The sequence below is a fragment of the Charadrius vociferus genome, unplaced genomic scaffold (genome assembly GCF_000708025.1).
Source record: "Charadrius vociferus isolate BGI_N301 unplaced genomic scaffold, ASM70802v2 scaffold340, whole genome shotgun sequence".
In the NCBI taxonomy this organism is placed as follows: Eukaryota; Metazoa; Chordata; class Aves; order Charadriiformes; family Charadriidae; genus Charadrius; species Charadrius vociferus.
The window spans coordinates 1,852,878-1,880,645 of NW_009646631.1; the positions used below are offsets into that span (position 1 = coordinate 1,852,878).

General features: G+C 36.3%; 1 protein-coding gene across 2 annotated transcripts in view; it reads right to left on the minus strand.

Annotated features, from left to right (window-relative positions):
- Window positions 1-9,269: 9,269 nt before the first annotated feature.
- Window positions 9,270-27,768, minus strand: part of SYT14 (synaptotagmin XIV) — a 60,983-nt gene continuing 42,484 nt past the window's right edge. The window contains exons 5-7 of one of the 2 annotated variants that reach the window (XM_009888403.1): window positions 14,353-14,542; window positions 11,214-11,270; window positions 9,270-10,047 (exon numbers count right to left, since the gene is read on the minus strand). In XM_009888403.1, coding sequence (XP_009886705.1) covers window positions 9,734-10,047; window positions 11,214-11,270; window positions 14,353-14,542 — 561 coding nt within the window. In that variant the 3' untranslated portion in view covers window positions 9,270-9,733. The remainder of the gene's footprint in view (window positions 10,048-11,213; window positions 11,271-14,352; window positions 14,543-27,768) is intronic. The other variant, XM_009888412.1, reaches the window with a different exon arrangement.

Here is a 27,768-nt window from a genome sequence, read left to right on the forward strand (position 1 = left end):
TAGAGCTGCCATGAGACTCCAGAAAGATTTTTTTCTATATGTACCACAAAAAACATTAGAGGATAGCATAGAACATCTAAGCTGGGTCACAGTAAAATTATAATTGTTACTAACAGAAAGTGTCTGTCATGTTTAAATGAAACCTTAATTATTTCAGCCTACTTATTCCTTAGAAAGTAAAAGTGAAGCATAAATAAGTTACATGAGATCTTTTCTGAGAAATGTATGTGGGACAAAGAAGCAGAGGGAATCGTGAATGACCCCAGAAGAAAACTGTGTAAGGCCAATCAGAATGATCACCTGAGTGTGTCTTTATTTGCCAGTATACACATCATATTTGTCAGAACGTTATCACACTGCTTAATTTAAAATTCTCTAAATAGAAGATTCATGACATCAACAAAGACTGAGGAACAGAAAGGGAATTGGGGAAACGTAGGAAATTTGGAAACGAAGCCAAAAAGTGTGTAAAGGCTAGGATTAGTTGATTTGCCAAAATTAAAAAAGTTTTTCTTCTCTTGAATGCAGACAGCAGTTCAAATGGTTGACCAAGTGTTACTATCTTCTAAACAGTGAAGTCTATTACATTTGTTTATGATCTAATGAATTCCAAAGGAAAGTGACAACAACCAGTTTTAAAAGTGATTTTTCCTTTTTTTCAAATACTTTCCAGCAATTAAGTTTACATGCAAAAAGCTGATTCCACATACAGAAAATACTCTGAAATAACCAAAGGATACCGATTCCAGTCCTCAAACTGACAAAAATACATTTCACAGAGTAATCAATACAAATAGAGAGAGCAAACAAAATACAAATCCACAGCTGCAAAGCCTCAGGTACGCAAAATGACTATTTTAATGTTGTGACAGATCTATGGTTTGAAAATATACTATAGCATGTTTGAATCAAACTAACATGGGATTAAAGTTACCTGTGCTGTACAGGTAAATATAACTAAAAACAGCCGGTGTCATTCTACCTCTCCCCAAAATCAGAATAGTAATGGGATGCGTATGCTGAAAATCCACCTTTTTTTACAGAAAGAGAACTGACAACATTAACTAAACTTGCACACTGGAAACCCTCAAGATTAATATACAGTAGCACAAAATGATAAAAGTAGTTTTTTTGCTAGGTAATAATAAAGAAAACAAAACAACAGGTATCTGACAACACACAACTGGAGATACTGTAAATACAATGTGACACTTAATTATAAATCCCTCTGAGGATTAACAATCTGACACCCAATATGCAGATCTGCACATTAATCGCCAGAACTCCCGTTTTCACCTGCTGTGGACAGCAATGCCATGAAACATATGTCTTCATCTGGATTATAATGACAGTTTCAAACAAAGTCCTAAGACTTTAATAAGCTGCATAAACAGTTGCAAACAGTCATTTGCTCTAATTATGTTACTGTCAAAATGTAAAAAAAAAAAAAAAAAAAAAAAGAGAATTCCTCTTACTGCTTATTCAATTCAAAAATGTAACAGAAAAGAAAAGAAGCTCAAGGAGTTCTGAAAATAGGTGTGAATTCAGTCACCGACATTAGTTAGGGGCTCCAAGGTTCTGTACAGAAATTAAAGTATGAAAAGAAAACAAGCAAATTCAAGAAAGAAAATGAGCACTGATATTTTACTTCTAAAAACTTCAGCAAAAATGCTTTTTTAAAAATGGGTATAATTAGGAGCATGGTTGATAACATCACTGCAATATACCAATTTTCTACAATCTTTGATTGATATATAAAAATAATTCTCTGATTTCTGTGCCAAACAAGACTTGCAAATATAACCTATTCCCTTTAAAACTGTGCTTGGTGTCTTAAATATTTAAGGCTATACATGCACTGAAATTTAAGGAACGTCAAGTAGAAACAGTAGTTGAAAACTGCGTTATATCCCATAAATGATACAATGAAGGGGCTACAATTAGGAAATGTACATACAGTGCAGCATAAGACTGTTTCTGTAAGACCAGCATACACTAGACAGTTATTATATAGCATCAAGACTTCCAACACAGAAAAGCCGAATCTGTTCTCCAAGTTGCACAATTCAGATGTAAGTATAAAATGGGTAAACCAAGCTAATTTGACAGCACTGACTGACTTATATTTTTGCTTGTGATGGGATTTTGATTAAAAAGCACAAAGAAACAGAACTCACTTTGCTACTGATACAATAATGCATAACCAGTCAGAAAAGAGGTATCTAGAATTCTCAGCTGAGTCACATTTACAGACGCCAATTTGATATTTGTTCAGAGAGGTCCATTCTATCATTTCTGTCATTAAGTAGTAGCAAGTCCAAATATTATTTATCCAAATAATTAGAAACAGACTTGACTCTTTGGTTAACACCATGTGACTTACATCAGACACAGGAATCAATTAAGAATAAACAGTTGTATGGGGAGGTTTCTCAGAAAGGGGAGCAAGGAAGGAAAGTAGAAAACTTCAAAGAAATGCATTGTGTTAAACTGAACTGCCATTTCACCCCCCCTGTACTAGGAATAATCAGGTTAAGACATGTCTTCAGTTGCAGCGACATTGCTTACACACGGTAACTTTAGTTTCTCCACGTACTTGTTTTATACAAAAGAAAGAAGGCACCGAGTGCATCGGTGGCATACAGGCAGTATAAAAGTATGCAAGAAAATGCTACATACTGTGTATTTCATACTTTTTAAAAATGCGGCGAATGTGTGCTATCTCTATGCAATATAATGCTTCACAAATCCAATTCCTTGTATCCCAATGAAAGAATGAATTAAAATGTGAAACACATTTCAGTAATCTTGCTGATAACAGCACGATTCAATATTTGTATTCACAAAGATCAGTTATTAGCTTATAGTCACCAGAAAACAAGTTCAAAATTACTGAAGATCAAGGGAACTATAATCTATAACTATACTTTTGGGACAGAGCCAGCAGCCTTTACTCGTGACAGATGTCTCGCTAAGAATGGAGAGGAGGCTCAGTTTTACCACTGTTATTCATGTGAATAGTGCCTTTCTCAGAGTCATCCCGGAGACATAGATGGAACTGCTTACAGGGAAAGGTACTACACAACATGAAAGACATGTGGTTAAACCAGGACCTGAGTAAAAGGCAGTAGGTTCAGGCCCTTAATCGTTATATTAGCACTTTAGATTGTGTAACAGTGATATAGCTTGCTCATAGAGCATTTAATTTTACATTGGTAAATCATCTTATATAAAAATAGGTAAGAAAGCTCTGTAAGAAAGTATATATACTATATAAGGAGAAACCTCTCCTTAAAAAAAAGCAAAGAAAGGGAAAAATTGAATAAAAGGTTTCACTAATTACACTTTGTCATGAAAATCACATTAAAAACAGTTATTGTAAACGAAACAGTACTGAGCACTAATGAACCTTGTGGTTTACTGGAAAGGACAGCAAACTAGCTGTATAGTAAGAAAAGATCATTGCTTTATCTCCTTGTTTGTAAATATTCCCTAATACATTCAACTACTTAGAAATTTTCTTAAAATATCATAATAAGCCATTTGCAAAACTTACTATCAAAACTTGTTGAAAGCCCTGCTCCTTGCTTGCTCTATGGCCTAGAGATTACATCTCAAAGCTATGGTAATGTTTCTAGTTAATTCTGTAAATTCACTCAAACTCATGCTTTGGAAATAAACCAAACGTTATAAAGCAACCCACTTTAGGCCCTCAGCATGCAGTGAATGCCCACAGGATTTGCAAAACACAGCAAAAAATTTACTTGATACAATGGGCAAGACTCCTGTCCTCAGATATAAGAGAAAAAAGGATGACATTAATTACATCCCTGAATGTCCATGAGGTATTCCTTCAGTGGTATTGTATTACCGCTTCTGCTCTCCTGAGTAGGGCCCTCAGAGACAGGCAGCTTTTGAAGGCTTTATGCCACCTCTACCAGTAGATGCTTCCAAGGAAGCGAACGGATTCTTCTCGCTATTAGGCTAGCCTTGCCCATTTTCTGGGCACAACCGTTTCCTGGTCTTCATTCCTACAAGAGCAGTACTACTTTCCTAATTCCTGGCACATTCCTCTCCACAAGGATCTTACTTCTATATTATACCAGCAGAAGCCTGCACAGCAAATCCTAATCCAGCATGTATCCGACCAATTGATTAATTCAGTCATACCACGTTACATGTGAACTAAGCTTGCTAGCATTAATATAATCGTGCCGTATTTAGGGTAGGCATAATATAAGCAGATACATTGGGTGCATAAGATTTCTGCATAGTCTGCAGAAAGGAAGACGCCCTGCTTGAACTTAAGGAGGGGCAGTGATACGTTCTTAAGGCTAAACTAATCCATGTCACTGTAGGCTAGCTGATGCTCACCCTACTCACACTAGGCAAATAAACACTATTTACCCTGCTTACATCTGTAAAATATGCTAGGTTAGAAGCCATGGAGTGCTCACACAGAGCTGTGCCGCTTTGAATGTATAAACTCCCACGATTCACATGTCACCGTTTCTCTGAGTAGGACCCTGCAAGGGCCACAAGGCTCCAAGAGTAGAATTTGAGTCACTGTCGTTGCCACTGTATGAAGCCATCTCAAATTTTAATGCTCTCGCTCTCAGATGACATCCCTTCATCAGACGTCGATTTACTGACAAGCAAATACTCCTGTGACTTTCCCCTCAAAAACTACCATCAGAACAAAGTAATCTGAAATCCAGCTGCGATGTACTACAAAATCTGGCAGTTCAGTTAAATAGACCAAAATACAGAACATTCTTGATGGCTTGTTCCAACAATCAACTTTCCTGAATGTTCCAGTTAAAATGATCAAGATGTTCAGGGATTGCTTTAAGATTTTTCATATTGAGTTTTAAAAATATTTCAGAAGGTGAGGAAAAGAAGAAACAAAAACAAGCGGTGATGATTAAATAACAAGTTTGTGACAGTATTTGCTTTTTTACCTCCATTCATAATTGCAATCACATTTGGTTTTGTTGCAGGTGCCATGCTGTACCACTGCTCTAGTCTATTGCACTTTACACTTTTCAGGTCAGATCTGCTCTCCTGTTGATGCCCATGGGCTCCTCTCATTAACATTAATGGCAGGCATGCACATCAGTGGGAGAATTAAATGGATGTTTAGCTGTTACTGAGAATTCAGCTTCAGGAGGAAGTCAGTGTGCCTTACAACTGACAAGCTATAATATTAAAGACTCCTTTCAACAAGACAGCTTTTTTTTTCCTCCAGAGAAGTGCGATGAATAAGTAAAGGGCTCAATACAACTCCGAGTTAAATGAAAGGGCATTCTGCTGTTAGTTTCAAGTTGGAACAGCTCAGGCCAAAAGGCCTTCCCTCGAACCTCATTCTCTGATTTTACCAAAGGCTTTCTGTTAGAACTTGTATGTGTAACAGCAATCTGTATTCGATTCCTACATTAAAATGCCTCCTTCAAAGAAAAAGTTTTCTTCTGCTGCTTCACTATATTAAACCTGATGGTTTGCATTTCAGAAATCTTAGGGAATTGGACAGGTCACAGAAATTTTGGACCAGTACCTTATTGTAAGAGGTGCAGAGTGCTCTTCACTTCTAAGGTCCAGTGACTGCCACAGACAGCTTCTGAGGGTGCTGGGGAGTTTGCAGGAGCAAGTCATTAGGGAGAAAAGAGAATAAATCAGTAGTACAAACGAATTTTTGACAACAAAAAAAAATTGCTGCAAGGGTGTGAAAAACGGGAAGGTACTCATGCTGGCAGTCCGTTTGCCATCAGGAGTGGGTGCAAAAATTGACAGATGAAAATATCTCCTACAGTAAATGCCATAAAATCTGTTTTCAGCTCAAGTATTTTCTTAATTGATAAACAATGTTCAGCTCTAGTGAAAGCACATACATTTATTCCAAGGGCTCACCATATTTTGAAATCTAATTACTAATAAGGTTAGAGGATTTCACTTGGATTTAGAAATTATGTTGTATTTCTCCAGCAGCAGAACTTATACCTTGCCTAATGTCTGCCTTTGCAGTCAGACCTCACAGTGTGGTTACAACACGGCTGTCTTAAGTCCTAACTGAGCATGAGGCCACAGGGACCCAGATTTCAATCTTGCAAGTACCATCCTCCTTCCCTGTGCCACCTGGCTGAACAGGGAACAGAAGCATGGCTCTGCTGACTCCTTGCCTCCACATATGTGGGAGACAGCGATGTCCCGCAGAGGCTGTACGACCTCTCATCCTTCTGCGCGGTGATTTCACACTTGCCTGTGCTGCCCTTCACAATCTTGCCCCTACCACAGAAAGGAACTAACGAGCTTTTCTCATATTTGTAATACTTCAAGAAGAGTTTATCTGTGAGATAAACTTTGTGAAATGTTCTAAGCATTAAACCAAACAGATCATATGCAGAAAGGATGCAATTTTTTCAAGAATAGAGCCTGTAAAAACGTCACCGTTCTATAATTATTTAAGGCTACACTGTCAAGAAGCAGATTCAATTCAAGAACTGTAATCTCTACATGGTATATTGGCACACAGAAAAGTAATGAAATAATTTGATAAACTCTTTCAAGTACTAATCATACTTTCAAACAAAGGTAAACTACAAAAAGCCATGAAAAAAAGCACAGAGAACTCTGAGGAAAACACAAATGCTTCTTTCTAATTTGTGTCTGACACTTTGTTCTTTAGAAATTCTGTTCCATGCTTAAGATTTAACTGAATGCACAAAACCACACTGTATGTATAAGCCCTTACGCAGGGTTTAAAAAACCCCAATATCTAAAGGCAGATTTCAAATACAAAAGTATAGGTTTGCATAAAGCGGTAAGAGAAACAAAATGACAAGCAAATCATCAGAATGGGATCTAGAAAGAAAAAACAACATGACAGCTATTGAAACTGTAACTAAATCATAAAAATCCCAGGGTGAGTCCAATTATTGGTGTGGCTGGTTTTGCATGGCAAGTCCATATTCTACCGCCTCAAAATTAAACATTCATTTCCGTTCTTTATACATTCAGTTCCCAGCCTTTGTACAGTATAAATCCCAGTAAGCCGAACTTCCTTCTGCGAAGCACAGAAGGGACCCTGGATACCTTGGGAAAAGTCACACAATCTAGAAAGAGATTCCTCTTCCCAAATGTGCCCAACACAGAGTACTATAAATCTCTGTTGTGCCTAAATTAAGACTTCAGGGTCTTAGAAATCTGAATGGGTGGATGTAAAACTGAACCAATGCAAGCTACAAACAGAAACCAAAGTCATGGCACAGTTTAGTTTAGTTTGGTTCTGTAAGAGGCCATTTGCTGCACCTTGCAAACTGACTTCTTCATTTGTTCAATGGTGATGTTAAGTATATTCTCCACTGGAATTAATTTGCTCAGTTCTTGCTGTTAAATACTGTACATTATTTTATAAAGCAAAACCTGTACAGAGAGACAACCATCAAGAGACAACTTTCAGCTTTAGGAAAGAGCATCCAAATATCTGCAAACAGCATGGGTAAAACTACTTCCACACCCATTGAAAAATTGCTTTTGATCAGCTTCTAAGTCAGTGTTTCTATTATACGGAAAGCTGAAAGGATTGGGAAAATCTGAGCATTTTCCTTATGCATATAAAATTAATGTTGATTTTTTATTAAATTCTACAGTCAACATTACATTTCACAAACTGAGCAACAAAAAGGACTGAAAGAGACAACTTGTATTGTATTACTGCAAGACCACACCTGTTTAAAGAAAGTTTTTGCATTATTTGTATTTAATAAATAAAGCTTCTGTAAATGAATCAGCAGTGCAATACAAGAAGAAAATGAAAAGGCTTGTAATAATGCTTTAAATCTTTAAATCAATAAAAACTGAAAGTCCGGCTCTGCAAATAAACCCCTCAAAAGGCACCAAATAAACCAAGGTGGAATTACTATAAAGGACTTAATGAAATTGTTAAGTAGTGTGAGAATTTGAGAACCATGTGAAATACCTTTATTATGGCATACTGTCTCCAATCCCAGTGCACTGACTGTCTGTATACCCTAAAGCCAGGATTGCTCAAAGGTATTATAAAGAAATTAGAGAGAAAAAACATTTGTCCTAATGAGAACACTCTAGGCTACCACTAGTTCTCTCAACAAAATCCCAAACTTCACTATTCTACCCACCAAGTGCTACAACAGTCAGTGAGGCCTCATGTTAGTAAGACATAACCGTCATTTATAAAAAAAAAATCACTTGTTTTCAACACAGCAACAACTAAAAGTAAATGAAACTTACAATTAGAGGCAAAAAGAATATTTGAATTGGGAAGCTTTTTAAAAATATATTTACTCAATAATCCACAATTTCAGTAAATATGAATTCGATTCAGCAGTCAGTAAACTAGAGCGATTCCAACTAAAGTATTTGGGACAAACAGGAATTTCAGAAGCACTGATATTTCCCTCATTTCAGTGGAACCCATGAGCGTTTATCTGATGGCAAACCTTCTTGTGATACTGACGCTTCTCAATCGTGTCATTAGAAAGCTGTGTTTCCCAACCTGAACACAAGCAAAGCAAACTTCTATTTTGGGTATGAACATTCATTCAATTGCTGGCAAATCACTAGAAAAATAACTTACTGATGTTCTCTTCCCCAAGAAGAAAGGTAGAAACTCCTGGTCTGCTCTCTACTTCCAACAAACAGCATATGGTAATCCCTAAAACAGCTTAGAAGAGACTCAAATGGATACCTGTTTTCAACCAAAGTCACAGTATTTTGTGTTCGTTCAGAGTAGTTCAACTGCTGCCACTTCCTTCACAGTCTTTCAACCTAACTGCCAACTGCTGACATTTTAAAGAAATCCGTATCATTTGTTTAACGAAAATATATTTTAGTAAAGTCGTGCTCTACGAGCTTCCTACATTGGAATACATGAATACAGGAAGTGCTTTCAACAGAAAGTTACATAGTTTTACAGTACAACCTGTCTAAGGAGATTTGGAAGGGACCAAACTCATGATTTGGTCTCTTTGGATTAGGCAGAATTACAGGCAAGAGGGAAACCCCCAATTTATGCCATATATAGAGGTCGTTCCTGTCACAGATTGAAGAAACATTAGTTTGACGTCAAAGTTCACCTGATGCCCAAATGCTAGTATTTTTCAAACCAACTGCATATAAAAGAAAAGAAAACTTAATTGTACTAAGCTCCTGGAAAGAAACTCAGTGTAAAACAACAGTATATCCATATATGCTATATTACCAAGTGTTCTTCTCCATCAGTGTTTTTGTTTGGTTTTTTTTTTTTTCCTTTTGCTCTACAGATCATTAACTTTTTATCAAAGTGCAAATCATTGACCTTTAATCTGAATGCAGGCAGGTCAGAAGCTACAGTATTAGAGCAATACAAAAAGTACACAAAGAGGAGCTTACATTAATTTGGAGAACCTTACATAAAATGTTTCTGAATTGAAAACCACAAAACAAACCCAAACAAATACAGCATCAGGTGGATGGGGGAGGACCGCTAACATATCTGTGTACAGCAAGGCTTCTCTGACACCAAGGAAGTGTCTGACCCTAAGTGAAGGTTGTATGTTACATCCCGCCATTTTGCATGTTGTGCATTCTTTGCGATGGAATGTTGACCTCAATTTTTGTTCTTTACTTCCACAACAAATCTGTCGATTGTGACCAGGGATGATCATCTTCTTGAAAGACCAAACTCCCTTAAAACCACAACTGCACTTTGTACCATCCATTACGATTCTAGTAAAGTATGCCATCTACATACTTGCTGTCCTTTAGATTCTTTCATTTCAGTCCAGTGATTGAGTTCATCTTCTCCTGAACTGTTGAGTCCTAAGGAAATCCACCCTATCATCTCTTTTCGTTTCATGCTGCGCTTATTATATACAGAGAGTATGAGCGTCACATCTGAAAGCTGAAACAGTGCCACCTGGAAAACGAAAGTTTCTTTGTATACTGGATTTGGCTGTCCTCGGCGGATTGAAGTTTTGCATTTGGACATCTCTTGCCCCATCGAGTTCAGCAGTGTTAATTTAACATATGTATCTACAAAATAAATCATATTTTGGAATGTCAGATATCTTAGAACAAAAGCTTTTGAGAATGAGATATTTACAGGATATAGTGTATACCAGGCTGACTGAACACAGCTTAGTTTAGACACATGAAAAGATGACAAGTAAGCAGAATATTACAAACACAATAACAAATTAACTCACTTAAGTACTATGTAAATGGGTTAAGTTAAAGGTATACCTCATAATCCTCTTCCCAGCGACCCCCCCTTATTTGTTCTAAACAAACTTAAATTGCATTAACACTTAGCAAGCTCCAACTAGCCACAACACTGTAAAGCACACCACTGAATTTTCAGAGAATAAGGATAAACAAAGTAGAATGAAAGCAACTAATGAAGAGAAAAAAACAAAACAAAACAAAACAAAACGAAAACCACGTTGATATGCAGCGATGATATCAAAACAGCCAAAATGAAATGCTTAAGAATAATCTCTGCATGGATGTGGGTCTCACTTTGGGCTTTTCATTTTTTCCTATATTAAAGACCAAAATGTAGCAAAGTGCATTCAAAGGTGAAAGTTCATACAATACAAAAAACCTCTTAATTCCTAGATTCATGAAGGAATACATTTAATACACCTTTAGAGAGAAAGAATTTTTTGCATAATTTAACATGATTGTTTAAAACACAGCTTGTACCATGCTCTTAGGAAATACACTTAAGAAGCTGATGCAAGTAAAAGTGGTTAGCACACACTGGGTGTTAGTATTTGGGTATAAAACTTTATTTTTAAAACTCTATTTTCATTTGACTAGAAGCACCAAGCCATGCTCCTGCAGAAGGATGTGCATTTCATTAAGTTATCACTGACTTTAAGAAATACAAAACTGTATTAAATAATCTGTTTTTTCATTCTTTATTCCTGTCATATTCACGTTAATGAATAATATTATTAAAAGATTTGGAGTTTATGTAAAAAGAAACAAACTGACTATTTTCACTTTGCAGGTACACTGAAATTCCAACATCCATAATCAGAGATAAATGCAACTTTTGCATTAGAGAGTGCCACAAATAATAAAGATATACTTTTATAAACCAGTATGGTAGGCAGCCATGGATAGCTTTACTGCTGGCAAATTTTCTTTTGCATGAAAAAGACAACATCCAATTAGTTTCTACAGGAACTCACCTCGGATTATATAAACCTGTCCACCTATCAAGTGTTTTAGACAACAGAACAGTCCGTCTGACAACAGGGGGTGGAAAGCAGTAAAAGAAATAATGACCAGATGTCAATAGTTGGGTGAGAGAGGATCAAAGGTTAAAGTTTAAGAGGAAACACTATTCACTGGAGTGGAAGAACACAAAACCTTAGCAGCATAGATCAGAAAAAGGATTGAACAAAAGGATTGTTGGGTAAAATTTCATGAAATGAAAATTTTGTGCAGTTTTTGTGTAATCTTCAACAAAAATTACACCGCTTTCATAATGGGTTATCTTAGCACTAATAGCTACTGGGTTCTAAAGCACACTCAACATAGAAAGAATCATGCAAACAATTAGGTTATAGAAGACTGGGTAAAAATCACTGTATCCTTTTTATCAAACCTTCTGCTTTTTCATGCAAACTCCAGCATATTAAGAAAAACTGCACACAGTAATTATACTTCATATATTAAAAGCAATAAAATGAAAAATCACTGAACTGACAACTAAGCTGGTTTTGCCCTTAGCTTTTATAGTTACAGATATTTGATTGCAATACTTTAGTTCTTGAGTAGTGAGGGACCTGGGCATGAGAATTACTCTGATCTAATATCTAAAAATAGCTGAGGGATGCTTACATCTGAAATTCAACTGTGGGTCTCTATTTAAAGTGTAAAGATCTCACTTGTTAAAATCCATGTATTTATGGATTTAATGTGTGTTTGCATGCATACACACATGCATTTAATGTGCAGAAGCTCATACCCTGTTTCAACAAAATTTTAAAGGATACTAAGAAGCATCTTTTCATCAGACGAAATATTAAATGTCACACAGAGAAACGAAGACACATTCTAACATCAAATGTTATTGCCTGCAGGATTTGGCCTATTTGCCTGTACTCAGTTGCTAAATGAGTTACTATATAACATACAAATATTTAGCAGAGGAGTATACACTACCAAGAAGTGGAAATGTAGGACTCAATCCATATTTGTTGCAGAGCATTTCACAAAAAATGCATAGGTTCACAACCCCTAGACTACAAAAAGGATCGCATGTGGGAAAGAATAATTGTTTCCCTTTCTATCATAGTTTCTCAAAACCTGAATGACTGTGGGTGTACTTAGGATTTTGGACCACTGATGGGCCAAACAAGAAATTTGATCAGAGCACTACATCATCAACCCGATGGGCCTTAGTTTTCATTTGGTGAAACAATGGCACAGTGAGAGGCTCGAACATGTCCACGATGCACTTAACAGGGAGTTAGGAAATGGCAGTGGTACACACCTGTGTCCAGGAGCTTACAAGAAGGTGCTACCACTGCCAGGGGGGAAGGGGAACAGCACAAAACAGCCCACAGGACAAATTTGTATTCCACAATATTCTGTGCATGGTCTTACCAGACCTAGAAAGTTCATTAGTTTCTAACCTTCTAGAAACAACAGAACTCCACATTTGCATTTGCCTAAATGGAAGTGGACTATTACTATTATGACTATCAAAACTTCCCCCTGTCCTTCACAGGGGCTGACAAAAGGTAGCACACAAGATCTTCCCTCCAAAAAGGTTAGACAGAACATGGTATATAGGGCTATGTGCCATGTGTTACGCTATTTTCTTGCAGTCTGAAAGAGATTTCTGACCCCAGTGATACACACAACAGTTAGCTAGACAGCACAGGCTCACAAAGCACATTTTGGGAGTTAACATACCAGAGGAATGAACATATCTGTCTTCAAAACAAGTACTGAACCCCCATCTAACTTGCATATTCTACATACTAAGGAAAACTTGGCTTTCTCTAGAGATTGCAGAAAGATAAGCATAAGCCACCTACTGTTTATTGCTTTAAGGGAACACATGGTCCCTTCTCTCTAGGCCTTCTCTCCCAGTCATTCCTTCCCCCTTCCCGGTGTCCTTGCGCCTTCTTGGCTTCCCCCATCTATTTCTATGCATTGTCTCCAAATAGGTGACTCTGGGGCAGCTACCTAATTATATAAATGTATTAGAGATTCTTTTTTCACCTTCCTTCTCTGGCCATATTAATGAAATCTGACTCCATCAGTGTGAAAAGTATAAAGAAAGCAAAGCAGAGTAAGGCTGAACCAAATGTAATTAAAGAATGGAATGAAACATGGGTCAAGAAAGAGGAGAGGAGTCTCGAGTTGTTTGGCTTACTTCCTAAACTCTGAAGACGAAGTGAGATGTGCAAACCACTTATAAAATGTTGGCAGCCTGCCACATAATCTAGTAGTGTCAGATAATCTGTTAGCGTCATACAAATCTGGGGATTAAGAAGCAGAAGAGGGGCTAAAAGCTGAGCCTCCAGACAAAATCAAGAGAAACAGGCAGGTATGTCTGGCTACAACTTATGTAAATCAGACTCAACATCTAAAAAACAATAAAAAATAATTTCCAAAAAAATTCATTACTGAACTTTCTCAAGCTATATCAAAGAATTAGAGACAGTAAAAACATTCTTTGTGTGTGACATTCCATCTGGCTCCAATTTAAAAGTACATAAAGTTCACAGATATTTCAGAAAAATGTATTTTTGAACAAATGCTTGAACGCACAGTTCAAGTCCTTTCCGATGATGAATATTCCTTCTGCCGACTACATATGCCAAAGGTCTCAATTTGTTTCTCTATTGTCTTCACTGACATTCCCAAGTTACATATATTACTACCACATATACACAGGCACATAAGCAATTAAAGACTGCAGTACCAACCCCTCTAGGAACAGCAATAACTGTTCAGAGTGTTTATATTAATATTAGCTGGCATGTACTTTTTCTTTAAACACCAAATTTTTATTCTTGGCCTGTGATGTGAGGCATTAGTAATTTAGCAATTAATCATTACGATAAAGGTAATTTATTAGTCAGTCATCATGAAAAATTAAAAGATTCTTGTCAACTTACAATTAATATTTTGAATTTTAGATTTTTGCTATTTCCCAACTGACTAGAAATATAAAAACATGAAACAGATTAGTTGATCATTGCTCTATTTCATTTTGATTGGGTAAGACTAAATGATGGGATTGAAGTCCTTGCTACCAAGAGCCCCACCAGTACAGAAGCATTAGGATGAAAAAAGATTTTCACTCACTGGGTGGTCTGTTCGCTGCCAAGTTTTTGAAGTGGCTGCCTTTTATCACTTCTGCTGATAATCTTCCAGTTGTAGCATTATAAAGGAGGCCAACGAGGATTTCTGGAGCTGAGCCATGTACCAGAGACTGACAAGAGGAGGTACTTTCACTGCAGGACACTTCAGACATGCTCATTTGAGAGTCACAACCCTATAAAACAGATAAGAAGTTCTCTGTATTTTATGCAACTATGTTACTGCGAAGTCAATTTTCTGAATAATGCATAGAAAATCAGGAAAGCAACGTACTGAAAATAACATACGTTCCATTCAGTCACCCGATAAGAAATGTATATCCTCAATATATACTCAGTTTGCACATGTTAGAAGTAACAAAGACTAAAGCGGTCTGGAATTAAAATAATTCTTAATTTTGCATTTCTGTTGCTTCATAATTCAGAAGAAATAACAGCAGATGAAGAGCCATCTTTATGGTCCCTATTTGCTTCAATTGCTAAGATAAGACCTGTAACATAATTTGTCAGCATCCTGGAGAACATCAAGCCTTGGCTCTTTTACTTTCCAAAACTGGAAAAAAACCCCAACAAAAACGTAGTGGAACTTTGAAGATAATAAAATGCAGGAAATTCTTATTCATCCTTTGTAAAGGTTATTCTCTAGACTGAGAATTTATGAGTAGCAAAATAGCAGAACACATGCAAACAGAAAAATGCATTCTGTCTAGAATAAATTAGCTTACAAGGAATTTAATTGTTCTAGGGATACAGAATTGCAATAGACCCGTTCTCTTGGGTGGGAAAGGAAGAATGCCATCCTGAGGCTCAGCAAGTGATGCTTTAATTTCCACCCGGCGAGCTTCTAAAAAATTCAGATCTCTCATGCATTCTCACCATGTCACATCTTTGACAGGAGCTTCTAATATTAGTTTTTATCATGTTAACCCCTTGTTATTGGCCTTAAAAAAAAGAAAAATATATATACTTCCTTTATGCTGCCATGCTAATCATACCATAGCAGTTCCTACTTTCATTTCTTGCTTTCATGCACTGGCACATAGAGTTGTAACACTGAAAGCAAGGCACTGGACAGAATCTAGACAACAGCACAGCAATTTGCTTGGTAGCCCAGCAGAGACTTTTGAATTCTCAGTACATCCCTTTATGATTCTCACAGAAAAAAACATAAATTAGATCCAAAGATTTTTCAAATATGGCTTGAGTCATTTGGGAATCTGACAGCAGTCTTTCAAGAAGCCATGATGATTTTGTGAAGCTGATTATTCCAGATTCCAAATGTCTCTATCATTTCCAGCACCAGCTGACATGGGCGCAAGATTGGTCCTAAAACCTAAATAGCACAAATCCTCATCAAGATAAAAGTTAACTTTAAAAGCAAGTAACTTATTCTGACATATAAGGCCCGAAGGCATTGCAGAATCTCAAATTATAGAAGAGATACCTACAAGAAGAAATGATAAACCTACAATAATAGCTTTCATATTGACGTTTTAACTAGTCCTTCTCAAAAGAACATTTCCACAAAGACTGACAGAAGCTTCAAGTAGCAATCCAGTTCCTCATTAATAAAAATTCACTGTTGTTAGCAAATGTATTCTTACTACTAAAGGACCTCAACATAATTCTCTGACTTCCATCCTCCAAGCTGCAAATTCTGAATTTTACATCTTCAGTTATTTCTCCAGAAGTTTATTATTCAATTCCAAGAATAAATTTCAAATGGGTTGCAAATTGTAAACTGCTGACAATGAATTACAAGTATACATTTATTCTCTGGTGCTTGGTACTCACAAAACAGGAAACTTTTGATTCCTAACTTCAACAGTAGAATACAAAGTTGAAAGTTTAAAAGCAAGAACAAGGCTTGATTCAGCAGTCACTGTATACACTGCACATTTGAAAGTCTCAGCCTGTCACAACTGTGGGTATTACTTAAGTCTTCTGGTCTTTTAAAATTGTAACACATTATCCCTATGGTCCTTATTCATCTTATTATTTTGTTGGGCCAGGAATTTAATCACAGTCAACCTGATATTGTTCAAAGCTTAGGTCTCAAATTTGACTGTGATCATGCTGCAAGTCCACAAAAGAGACATAACACAAAGCAAGCAGCTGTGTAACACTCCCCCTCAAACCCTCAAAGGGCTTTGACATCCGTGCTGAGAGAAGGTGATGATAGCATTTTTTCCTAATTGTGACTTATTTGTAGAGTTTACTGATGTTCTAATAGGGACTCAGTCTAAATCGGTTTATGACAGAGTTAACTTGATTACAATTCGTATCGGAAAAACATTTAGAATGCTGGAAATAGTAAGTGACTGATGACTGAGTGGGAATGGGTTCTGAAGTACCTTGAAAGGGACGACAAGTAGCGTCTGTGTGATATTACAGAGAAGGGGGGGAACAACTGAAAGATGAAACAAGCGTAATATTGCAAAGTTACATAAGGATGGGCTAGAAATATGATTCCTTTACATGAGAACCCTGAGTGGATGTGAGAAGGACAAGACTGAGTTTGTCAAGGCCAGAGAAAAGGATCTCACCAGCTGCATGGTAGGATAAGAAGATCTAGGTGATGCCTCAGATCTGAAAGCGGATGGAAATGCAACTAAGCGGCTGTACCTTAGAACTGTTGCACAGAAAGAATTGGTAGATATAGCCTTGATGAAAATCTGGAGAGAGGGTCTAACTTAAATGTTTTGCTACAATATTTGCTAAACCAAAATATTTTGCCTTTTGTTTTGCAACAGGTAGCAAGTTTGAAACAAACAAAAGCATGTTCTTTAATCCTTAGTGTGTAATAAACTTATGAATCTCCTTCCTACAAAATGATGTGGTAACAGAAGTCTAAAGACATTAAAACACGGCAACCAAGTTCACTGAAGAAACAAGCTAAACAATATTTTATTTTCCATTGCACATAAGAAAGACTCCAACCCATTTTGTTTCATGCTGACCCAAACATATTTTTTAAAATACTCTCCTTTTCAGTTATGAACTGGAAAATCCTAATACAAAAGAAAGTGAGATGTTAAGAAAAAAAAATGAAGCAGTAAGGTGTGACGCAGATTAGCAGACTGATGTTACTGGGTAAAAACAGGGTTAAATGGCACAAACCGAACTATAATTTCTGTGTCTATGATAAGGGAGAAAACAGAGTTTGGGGGCAAGTAGGTAAAAGACATGAGAAAAAGGGGAAGGTGAGGCTGTATTTTGCTAGTTTTCTTTTTAAAGAAAACAGAAAGATCCTATGCGGAAGAGAGGAAGAAACAGGAATCAGGGAAGATAAAGAGACAGCTGAAATCAACAGGGCTCAGACCAACAACTGAAGAAAGAATTTTCATTGCAGGACCAAGTTAAAATCAGGGACACTGAGTATGATTAGATGTCTTCTCAAAAGTATTTTCTCCAGCACCAAGTTTATTGTCCACACTGCGGAAATCCATTCGCTGTTTTAAGTAAGGTATTGTGTGATAATCACATCTGTTGGAAAGTAACCTGACTTTGTGTTAAGTCTGTAAGCTGCACTAGAATTAAAGACAACAGTTTTTCAAGGCTCTCTTTAGAGTTTTTTTCTCTTTACATAGTCATAATTCAAGAAGAGCACTAACAAACTCATGAAGAAAAAAGCAAGACAAGAAGTTACGTTTTTAGCTGCTCAAAATATAAGCTTCATGGGACGTGCCAAATTGTAAAATATTAACACTGAAATTGCTAATTGGTACAACACGAATATAAACTTAGCTACAACGAAGCTTTCATCTCATGACAACATTACAGTGTAAACAGATGCTTTTCATCTCCATACAGATCTGCATTCAATCTATCTGTAGGCCACTTTGATACTGGAATTTCACTGTGGGAAAGGCAATATTTAGTCCAAAAGTTACTATTTGTTTGAAATAATCTGTCTACGGAAGTTTATTTTTATAACTCTTCCCTCTATTCCCTTATAAAAACTGTGTGTATCTTAACATGCAGGGAAAAAAAGAACTAAGGATCCATAATAGCAAAAGCCTTTCAAGGTCAGTGAAGGACCAGAATAGCCTAGTAAGAACTGTTGTAAAATCTGACCTTCAGATTTTTAAGAACTTAGATGAACTGTCAAGGTATTGATGATCCATCCACAGTGCAAGGAACTGTCTCTTGAGGCTGTCTCCAGGATATTACTGCTAAATCTCTAACCTATTTTTGTCAATTTTGCCGTAACAAAAATATATCATTAACAGTAAACACAAGCAAAAAAAAAAAAAGGTAAAGTCTATTCCAAATATTTGGTTCAAAGGTCTATCTTACTACAGTAAATTACAAATTTGCAGCTTTTCAATTTTATAACACAGAGCTTTGTGCAAAGGACCTAAACCTTTCCCATATACACCACAGTACAGTACTTTATTACAAAGTTAGGCGGATTTACAAGAATCACTGCTTTTCACTGATTATAAGAATAATATGCATTATATTCTACAAAAACTTAATTACTAATTCTCCAAACTATTGCCCTTGATGACTTCTTTGCATGCATATATATATATATAATAAAAACATTCCCATTAAGTGGTATTTGTATTTCACATATTCCTATTGTACAAAAGTCAGCAATCAAAAAAAGAACACTCTTTTTTCCCTAGTGTCAATGGAAGTGAACACAAACAATGCATAGTGTCAGACCTGAACCCCCAAGAAGCTGTTATGATTTGAAAAACCCAAAACAATTTATTGTTGTTTAGACAACTATTCTATCATCCGCTTACCTCTCCCCAACCAGGAAGGGGAATCGGGAATAAACACGGAAACCTGACAGTTGAAATATAAACAGACTTAATAGAATAAGACTAGACAATTAACATTAATAACACTTAAGAACCAATATTGATCCCGATACCAATATCAAGTATACAAGGATTATACTCAGCCAATTCTATCAGTAGGAAGCTGTGCACTCCGAGCAGTGGACAGCAAATGTCGGACACTGCGAGCGCTACAGCTCGTGAGGAAGGGAAGGGCTCAGGGGTCCGGCAACAGGGCAAGTTCTCAGGATGGCAGCCATCACAGAAAAGAGACCTTCACAGCAGACTTTCTAATTTATATTGAATGTGACATCCATGGTATGAAATAATCCTGTTGCCCAGCTTGGATCAAGTGTCTGGGTCTTGTTCCTCCTCATCCCTGCACCTGGATAACTCAAGAACACTGAGACCTTGAAACCCACATACCATAGATGGCTATAAAGTAAGTATTTTCACAAATTCAGACACTAGAATCTTCTAAAAATGCAGTTTTCCCAAGCATTAGAAGAGAAATTAGTCCTGTGTCGCTCAAACCAGGACAGAAGTATTTTCAATAATCTTTTTCTCTGCTCTTTGACAACATAGAGAACCTCTACTTACAACAATTATAATATAAGTAAAATGTATTTATTTGTCTTCCTTCACCACAATTCCATGGAAACAGGATATTTGTTACTTACATATTCATCTCCTACTGTTATTTTTCTATACCCTGAAGTTCTGCTTACGAATTCTGCTCTTAAGCCAACTGGAGTTAATCACAGAGAATAATGTGGCCATGCTCTGAGGGCAATTAAAAGTTCATTTTCATCATTGCACAGGTTAAAATCATGCCTCTGTAGGCTTACGAAACAAGAACATTTGATTCTCTTGGCTTTTCAAAATACACACAAGAAAGATGAAACCTTGCTGACAATCCTTCAGCAACAAAAATCTGATTCACAGCATGTTACTTGTCAAAATGTCTCTCTCAAATTTTAAATGTTAATGTTATACCACTAATCTCTTAAAGAACTTTTTTTCACATTACCACCTTCTACTTCTATCTCAATACAACTGAGAGATTAGGGAAGGAAATTTGAATCCTAGTAGGCAAAAGAGGGAACTGAATCCAGGTCTCCAACATTTTAGATAAAAGTATTCATCTTTCTTAATCACCAGCCCAGTGCCGAACCCTGAAGCTACTGTTCCACTTTGAGGCAAAAGCTCGCTGAGGTGATGAGAGCACCCAGGCACCAAACAGACCAGCCCCAGACCAGCTCTTAGCCTGGAGCCCATTCCCTACTTCTGCTCTGAGAGCCAGAGAGGAGGAGAAAACCAAACCTACAGGCTCCACTTCCTTCATTAGTGGCTTAAGCACTAGATACTTTATAAAAACATGTTTCAAAGCTAAAATACTTTTGAAAAAGTATCAAGATCATTCCCGGGAAAGAGAACTTAAACCACCTGAAGAACTCAGCCCTGAAAACAGAGGGATGTAAAACAACTAGGCATGTCAAACAACGGAGCTTTATAATTTTGAATTCTGGCACCTAAATCCCACTTATGTGCTATACTGGACACTTCGAAGCTTTTGTGGAGGTGTTCACCTCGGTTCCTCATCACTTCTGCTTCTGTTTCCCCTAACTCATGGAAGAACTGCGAGGACTGACATACTTGAAAACAGGAAGTCCTCAGAAATAGGATACTCATAAAAAAACAGTTCCTTAAACTAAACAATTGATAATCTTTCCATATACTAATACCTGCAGGAAGTATGAACTTTTTGTTTCTAAAGGTAGAACAAAGTGTTACATGATGCTCAAAACAATATTAAATGTTTGGAATAATATCATTAAGATTAATAATAAAGTTTAGGAAAGATGTTGCAAAAGAATTAAATGAAGAAGAAAATCACAAAAAGGGTGGGCTTGGGTTTGGTTTCTTTTTAAAAAAAGGTTTCTTTTTGTTTGGTTTTTTTTTTGTTTGTTTTATTGGGGGGCGGGGTGTTTTGTTTTGGTTTGGGTTTTTTTTGCTTTTGATTGTTTGTTTGTTTTAAAGAAAACCAATACTTTTGAAATCATGCAAAGCTACCTATCTTCACAACATTTTAGGGAGGAAATTGCAATTCCTATTGTAGCTGGCTCTTCTGCACAGTAAAATTAAGAGACGTTATAGCTATCAGTATTTCGTTTTAAACTAATAACCTGAACTTGCAAACATTGAAACATACAGTTTTAGGCACCTCACAAAGACTCAAGTTTAGGAAAGCACCGTTATTTACGACAGGTAATTATTTGGGTTTTTTTGCTTAATAGCTTCCTTGAAGCACGTTCCAATTAAGTATAATGTGCATTTTTATTCATGTACTTAACACTTTACAGTATTAATATCTAAGTCAACTTAAATCACAAACATGACAGTAAATATTCTAATAATATTTCCATTATGTAATTTGATTTTAAAACATATTTATTTTGGGTAGAATGGCATGCTTTAAAAATTACCAGGATAACCTTTTCACAAATTCCAATTTAAAAATATCTAGCAAATAAATCCATTCAACATTAATGGTATTCCTCACATCAAATATGGATTTATTTTGGTATTAAACTAATATTAATGTACTTGAAAATCAGATTATCTGAAGTGATAAAATTCACATTTCTCATCAAATGATTCTGCTCTACCTTCCTTTTTACTCTCAAGAGAAAAAAAAAACACTTCTGGATGCAGAATTTTACAAAACACATCCTCTTCTCACAGATGAAACACTGGAAAATGGGGATCAAATCAAAAATATAATTCTTTCATTCACTACAGTCAAGGGACTAAAACCTTAAAAATTCTATGCACAGCTTTAATTTACCATAGATACTACAATGTAGAGAGCTATAAAAGCTCCTTAGATACATGATGATACTACATAAATTACAATTTTAAAGTAATTTAAAACTAATTAATTTTAATAAAAACTAAAGCCTTTGTGTGTTTTCTAATAAGAAAAAATACAGCTTTATTAAAAAAAGGTTTGTTTTCAAACTTTAGGATACTATAATATAGTCATAAAATGAAAATGACAAAATAAACTGTGTATATTCTTAATAACAGCAAAACAACATTCCACTTTTCTGAAAGATTTTGAACAAGTTCACAGCAAGATTTCTGTGTTGCTTTTCGTATTTCATGAGAATTTACTATTAGTACTTTGTGTCTAAATGTTTTTAAAATTATCAGCTCTGCAGAACAAAACATTAATTCCCTACAGAAAAGGAAACATCTCAAGTTTTCTGTAACTATTATTTGTCTGTATTTAAATTACACCTTTGGCTTCCTTGCCACATTATGAAAGGTTACCTAGCTGTTCCATAGACTTAATGGGCCTGAAATTTGCACAGCAAACCCGAGCAGCAGTGGAAGCAATTGGAAATGAACGTACAATGGAATTTACAGCATTTACAAAAGTGCTCTGTTTTTATATTGCAAAAGTCTACCAGCCTTTTTTACAGATATAGGCGAGGCGAGGAATAGAGGCAAGAGGCCTTTTACTATTTAATTCTGTTTTCTGAGACAAGACATGTAGCATAAAGAAACATTCAAGCACTAAAAGCTGTTAGATGTTTGTGCTAGCAATTTAGTTAAGAACATCTGACACAAAATGCAGTCATTTTACCTGTACTCCTGATGAAACTACGCTAACAGCTTCCACCCAGGCTCACTCACACCTCCCCCTCTCTTTACTCCCTGTGAAACTTGTAAGACCATGGAGATGTTACTGTGGGACAGCTTCCAAGACCACAGACTTCTATAAATGAAAATGCTCTGTCCAGACGGAGTTACTTTCTATGCTCACTGGGGAGATCAATGGCAAATAATTTCACTTTTCTCTTTTCTCTCTTGATTAGACTCTTTCAAACTGGGAAAAGAGAAAAAGATTCAGTGATCAAACAGTAAGCATAATTTATGAGTAGCGAATCTACAGTCTAGTATTTGATTGCATAAACATTCATGAAATTATTTTTCACAACAAACAAATCCATAACATTAAAGGTATGTTTATAACGCATTTGTCAGTTAAACTACTTGTGATTAACAGTCCACCCAGGTCTAATTAAGTCTGCTACTGGTACCCCTTTTGATTTGTTCAGGTCATGTTTAATCACATGATCTGAGGATCACCAGATGTTTGCAGTTGGAAGGGACCTGCTTCAGTTCCTAGATCTATCATACATACCACAAAGAAGGGCAAGAGGTGGAGATAAGAAAGGCCGATTCTCCTGGGGCCAGCTGACAGCTGATTAAGCCCAAGTGAAAGACTGGAGCTGTGGAAGATGCACCTCAAGGACAGACAATATGGGGGCCAAGCCTGACAAGAGGCTAACGCACTAAGACAAAAAGGATCCCTTGCTAAAGTCACCCTATGAACAGAAATGTTTATCCGATACCAAATGAAGGCTGCTTCAGTATACAAAAGAAGTGATTACCTGGAGATCCTCATGTCTGAAATGAAGAACACTTACATTATGCTGCAACGCCTAAGAGAAGAAGAATCACCCAGTAAGTAAACCAAAAACTAAACCTGAAAGTTCCACAAACATGTAATTTATAAATTTGTAGACTAGGTAACCTCATCTGTTTGTGCAATGTCTCTGATGAGGTTTTCCCCCAGTGGAGGGAGGAAAACAGTGCATGTGCTTTTGCTGAAGTGTGCTCAAACCTGCAAAGAGGAACTGTTTGTGTTTTTCCTTTTTTACCTTGAAAGACAGTAACAAAAGTGAGAAGATGTTTGCATTTATACATACATGCAGACAAGGAAGAATTCAAATTATAAGAAAATAAAACAGTTGGGAAACACAGTATCTCTAAGGGAAACAGCATTTTCACTTGGATTCAAAAGTTAAAGAATATATCTCCACTGAAAGAGTTGCTTCAGGAAGATTTAAGCAGCAGCTTGTAGTCTTCAAAAGCGGAAATTTCATGCGAGTGACAACCTTGATAATCTTTACTTATAACTCTTTTTACATAGACGCTTCTGGGAAATTTACAGTATGTTTTTGCAGTATGATTATTTTCCTTATCACTCTGAAATTGCAAGCCAGGTTGGGAGATCATACTTGTGACACAGAGAATGATAGTTTGAGAATCTCACAGATACCAAATAAAATTCTCATTGTTCTAGCTTTATGTATTGATGAGCTTGCTTTCCCCTCCTCCCCCATTTTATATTTTTTTGGAAGATGATCAAAACTAGACATACAATTCTAGACAAAGTGTTTGTCATTGATGGACTGGCTTTCTGAGAAAACAAGAGATTTGCTCAAGAGAATTACTTTGATTTAATCTAGAACAGTCATTCAGAGCCTACTGTCATTTAACTTGGGGGCATTTTAGAGACTGAAAACCATCATCATACATTCAAAATAGTAATACTGTATCTGAAATATAGTTTCCATTATTTGCTGATGCAAATATCAAGAATTGTGGGGATCAAATTGAGTAAACTTTTTCAAGCAACTCACTGATTAAAGGCAAAAGATACCAGTTTTTAATTGTTATTTTATTCAGTGCACAGATATTAAGATAGAGAGACAATGTACAATCATTATTCTGGCTATGTAACCAAGTGAGGATTTTGACAAATAGACAAAATTCTTTAAATTGCTGACTGCAAAGAATTCTATCAGTATCCTACATTCAGGGTCACGGTAATAGATCTAGTTACAAAAGTAGGAACTTGCCTCCCATCTGGAGATCACAAGATAGTTGAAAATTAATGTTAAATTGAAGTTCTGGTTTTGCTAATTGTTGAAGAAAGCCCCAGTGTTATGCTGGCATTTTTTTCAAAACTTCTATAAACCTGAAGACCAGGTGGATTTCATTAACTTTGCCATGGCAAAGGCATGTACACTCAGAATGCTTTCACTAGCAACATTGGTCAGCATATCCCAGAAATGGTATACAAATACTACTTTGATAGCATTTTTATTAGCTCTACTATCCGTGACTGTCAGCAATAACGGGAATCAATTTATTCTTCTTGTATCTTACAAAAAAGTTCAGGAATAAATGTAAGAAATGCAAATTAATTGAGAAATGTGGTGGATGTACAACATTCAACTAAGGGCTCCCACAGCCTCATGAGAAGTCAGAAGCTGGGTTACAGAGAATTGGGATTTTTCATTTGGAAAAGGTTTATTCTCTTTAAATAACTGATAGAACAGAAATCACAAGCCTAGCTAGCACAGACGTGGCAGAACAAACCCTGAAGTCTTGCTTTGTGGAAAGCTTCCTGAACTGATCTTGGACTTGATTTTCAATGGACAAATAACAGCAATATGGCCCAGGCCTACCCTGGTATAAGGCAGAGCACTCTGATGACAAAGATCCTTCTCTTGATCACAGTGGACATAACAAATGACCCGTGAAAGGGCTGAAGCACTAAATTTAGTTACAGAGTTTAAAACAACTTGCAAGGACGATTGCCTCTTACTCTGGATTTAGTCAAATAACTGAATATGAATTTCTGTACAGGTTGAGGAAATGTTCTAATGTATCTGGATAGCTCACTTAAGAGGCTTGTTCAATGTGTGACAGAAATAATTGATTACCGTTGTGGAGGGTGATATGGTTATCAAAACCAAGCAACAGATGTTGAAACTGGTCAATCATTTTGCTCCTGAGATGACAGAATGGCTGCAGTCACCTGAGGCAAGTTGTGACTGTAAAAAGAAATTCTTGAAAACTATCTAAACGTGTTCTAAAAAAGTATCACAGTTATTTTACACGGGACTGAGATGTCCCACAGTCTCAAAGCCTAGTCCAGTGCTTCTTTCATGAATCAACTAATTACATGCCAAAGTTTGCCATGAATGATTAGGCATATTTACACAAGAAAAAATCAGGACTAAATAGCACTGATTTGGAAAGCCAATTAATTTTTAAGTGTGACAACTGAACTTATTTAGTGGGAGGTCCTTATCATCCGGTCAGATTCTAAGGTGAGTTTTTGAAACTTGCACCTGTCAGAACAGTGCAGACACACCACTGGTTTCAGACCAGAGTAGACACAGTTGTCTTTGGGTTCTACACAAAAAAAAAAGGGTTAGCACTTATCTTCTGAGCTGCCAGGAACAGTGCTCGGGGAACACGACACAAAGGCACACGAGTTGAGGCAGCCATGACACTGAGAAGACAATGGCTGCTGCTTGCCAATACTGCCATGAAATCCTGCGTGACCAGCCAAACACAGGGAGTCCACTTCATTTGCCAAGTACTGTGAAGTTCTCCTGCAGCCTCAGTAACATGATCACCATTTTCCAATCACCTAATAATTGTCTTCAAAGAAGTCACAAGAGTCAGCTTTCTTATTGCATCAAAGAACTAAATCCGATCTTCCATATTTTACACTACTAACTCAAATGAATTCAGAAAGCTATTCCCAAGATAAGGATGTGCTCAGTGTTTAAAGGTAATTGCCCCTTACTTTGATGGACATAATTTTTACAAGCTAACTGAAAGCATTTATGCACCATCACATAGAAACTGATCCCTTTAGGTAGAATTCTATTTAAATAAAATACTATGAGCAAAATCTTTTGAGTCTTTTTTTTTTTTCCCCCTCTAGTCTTGGTCATTTTTTCGTTAGCTGTTTTAAAGTATTGTACTGGTAGCTAATATTTAGTAAAGAGATGTTTATACATACAAATTTTAGTATTTAGCCTTCCAAATACAATCCTGAACAGACCATACCTAAGAACAACAATAGGCCTAAAATGTGCAAACCCTAAAAAGGATTCGCACAAAACCTGACAGCTCAACTCTATAATGACCAAGAATTCACAAGAAAGAAATGCCACTCTGAAAGCTTTTTTCCTGAGTTTATATACCAATAAACATCCATAGAAAGAATACTAAAGATATGCCACATGGAACAAATGCCTTAAGCACTATGGATAAACCAACTAGATTACTAACCATTGCTCTCAAAGTGGAGAGAGCACATGCGTGCATGTGCAAGAGCAATCATTTTTATGCACTGTATGCATAAATGCCTTCACTAAAAAAAAAAATTAAAATAATTCTTGGACACTCTAGATATTATAGTAACCATACAAAAAATAATCCTTTAAGCACATATGAATGTCTACACCATCTATTCTTTGTTATCAGGATCACATCTCGGAGTTCAATATGTTAGAAATGGGAAATGTTATAGAAAGAAAGAAAAAGAAATTTAATTCTCCACAGCAAACATCTTGTTATTGACAATACATGATGAAAAATTACTAGATTTGCTTAGCAGGAAGAGGTGTGTTTCAGTCATCGAAACTGTACTTCCAAAATCAACCAAAAAAATATAAAACATGATTGTTTGTTGTTATTCTACACCAAAAAGCAACCTATGGGACAGTGAAGAGGATTACACTTGTTTTCTTGATCTTTTCCAAACAGATTTCACTCAATAAACTCCTTATATGTTTTTATAATCACATCATACTGGAGGCTGTTTTTCACTGCCAGGAAAATTTCTTTGCTTGAGAAGAACGAAAAGGAACTAAAAACAGGTCCATGGGGATTTCTTGAAGAAAAATAAACATCACAAACTCCAAAGTGGGTGAAAAAAAATTTGT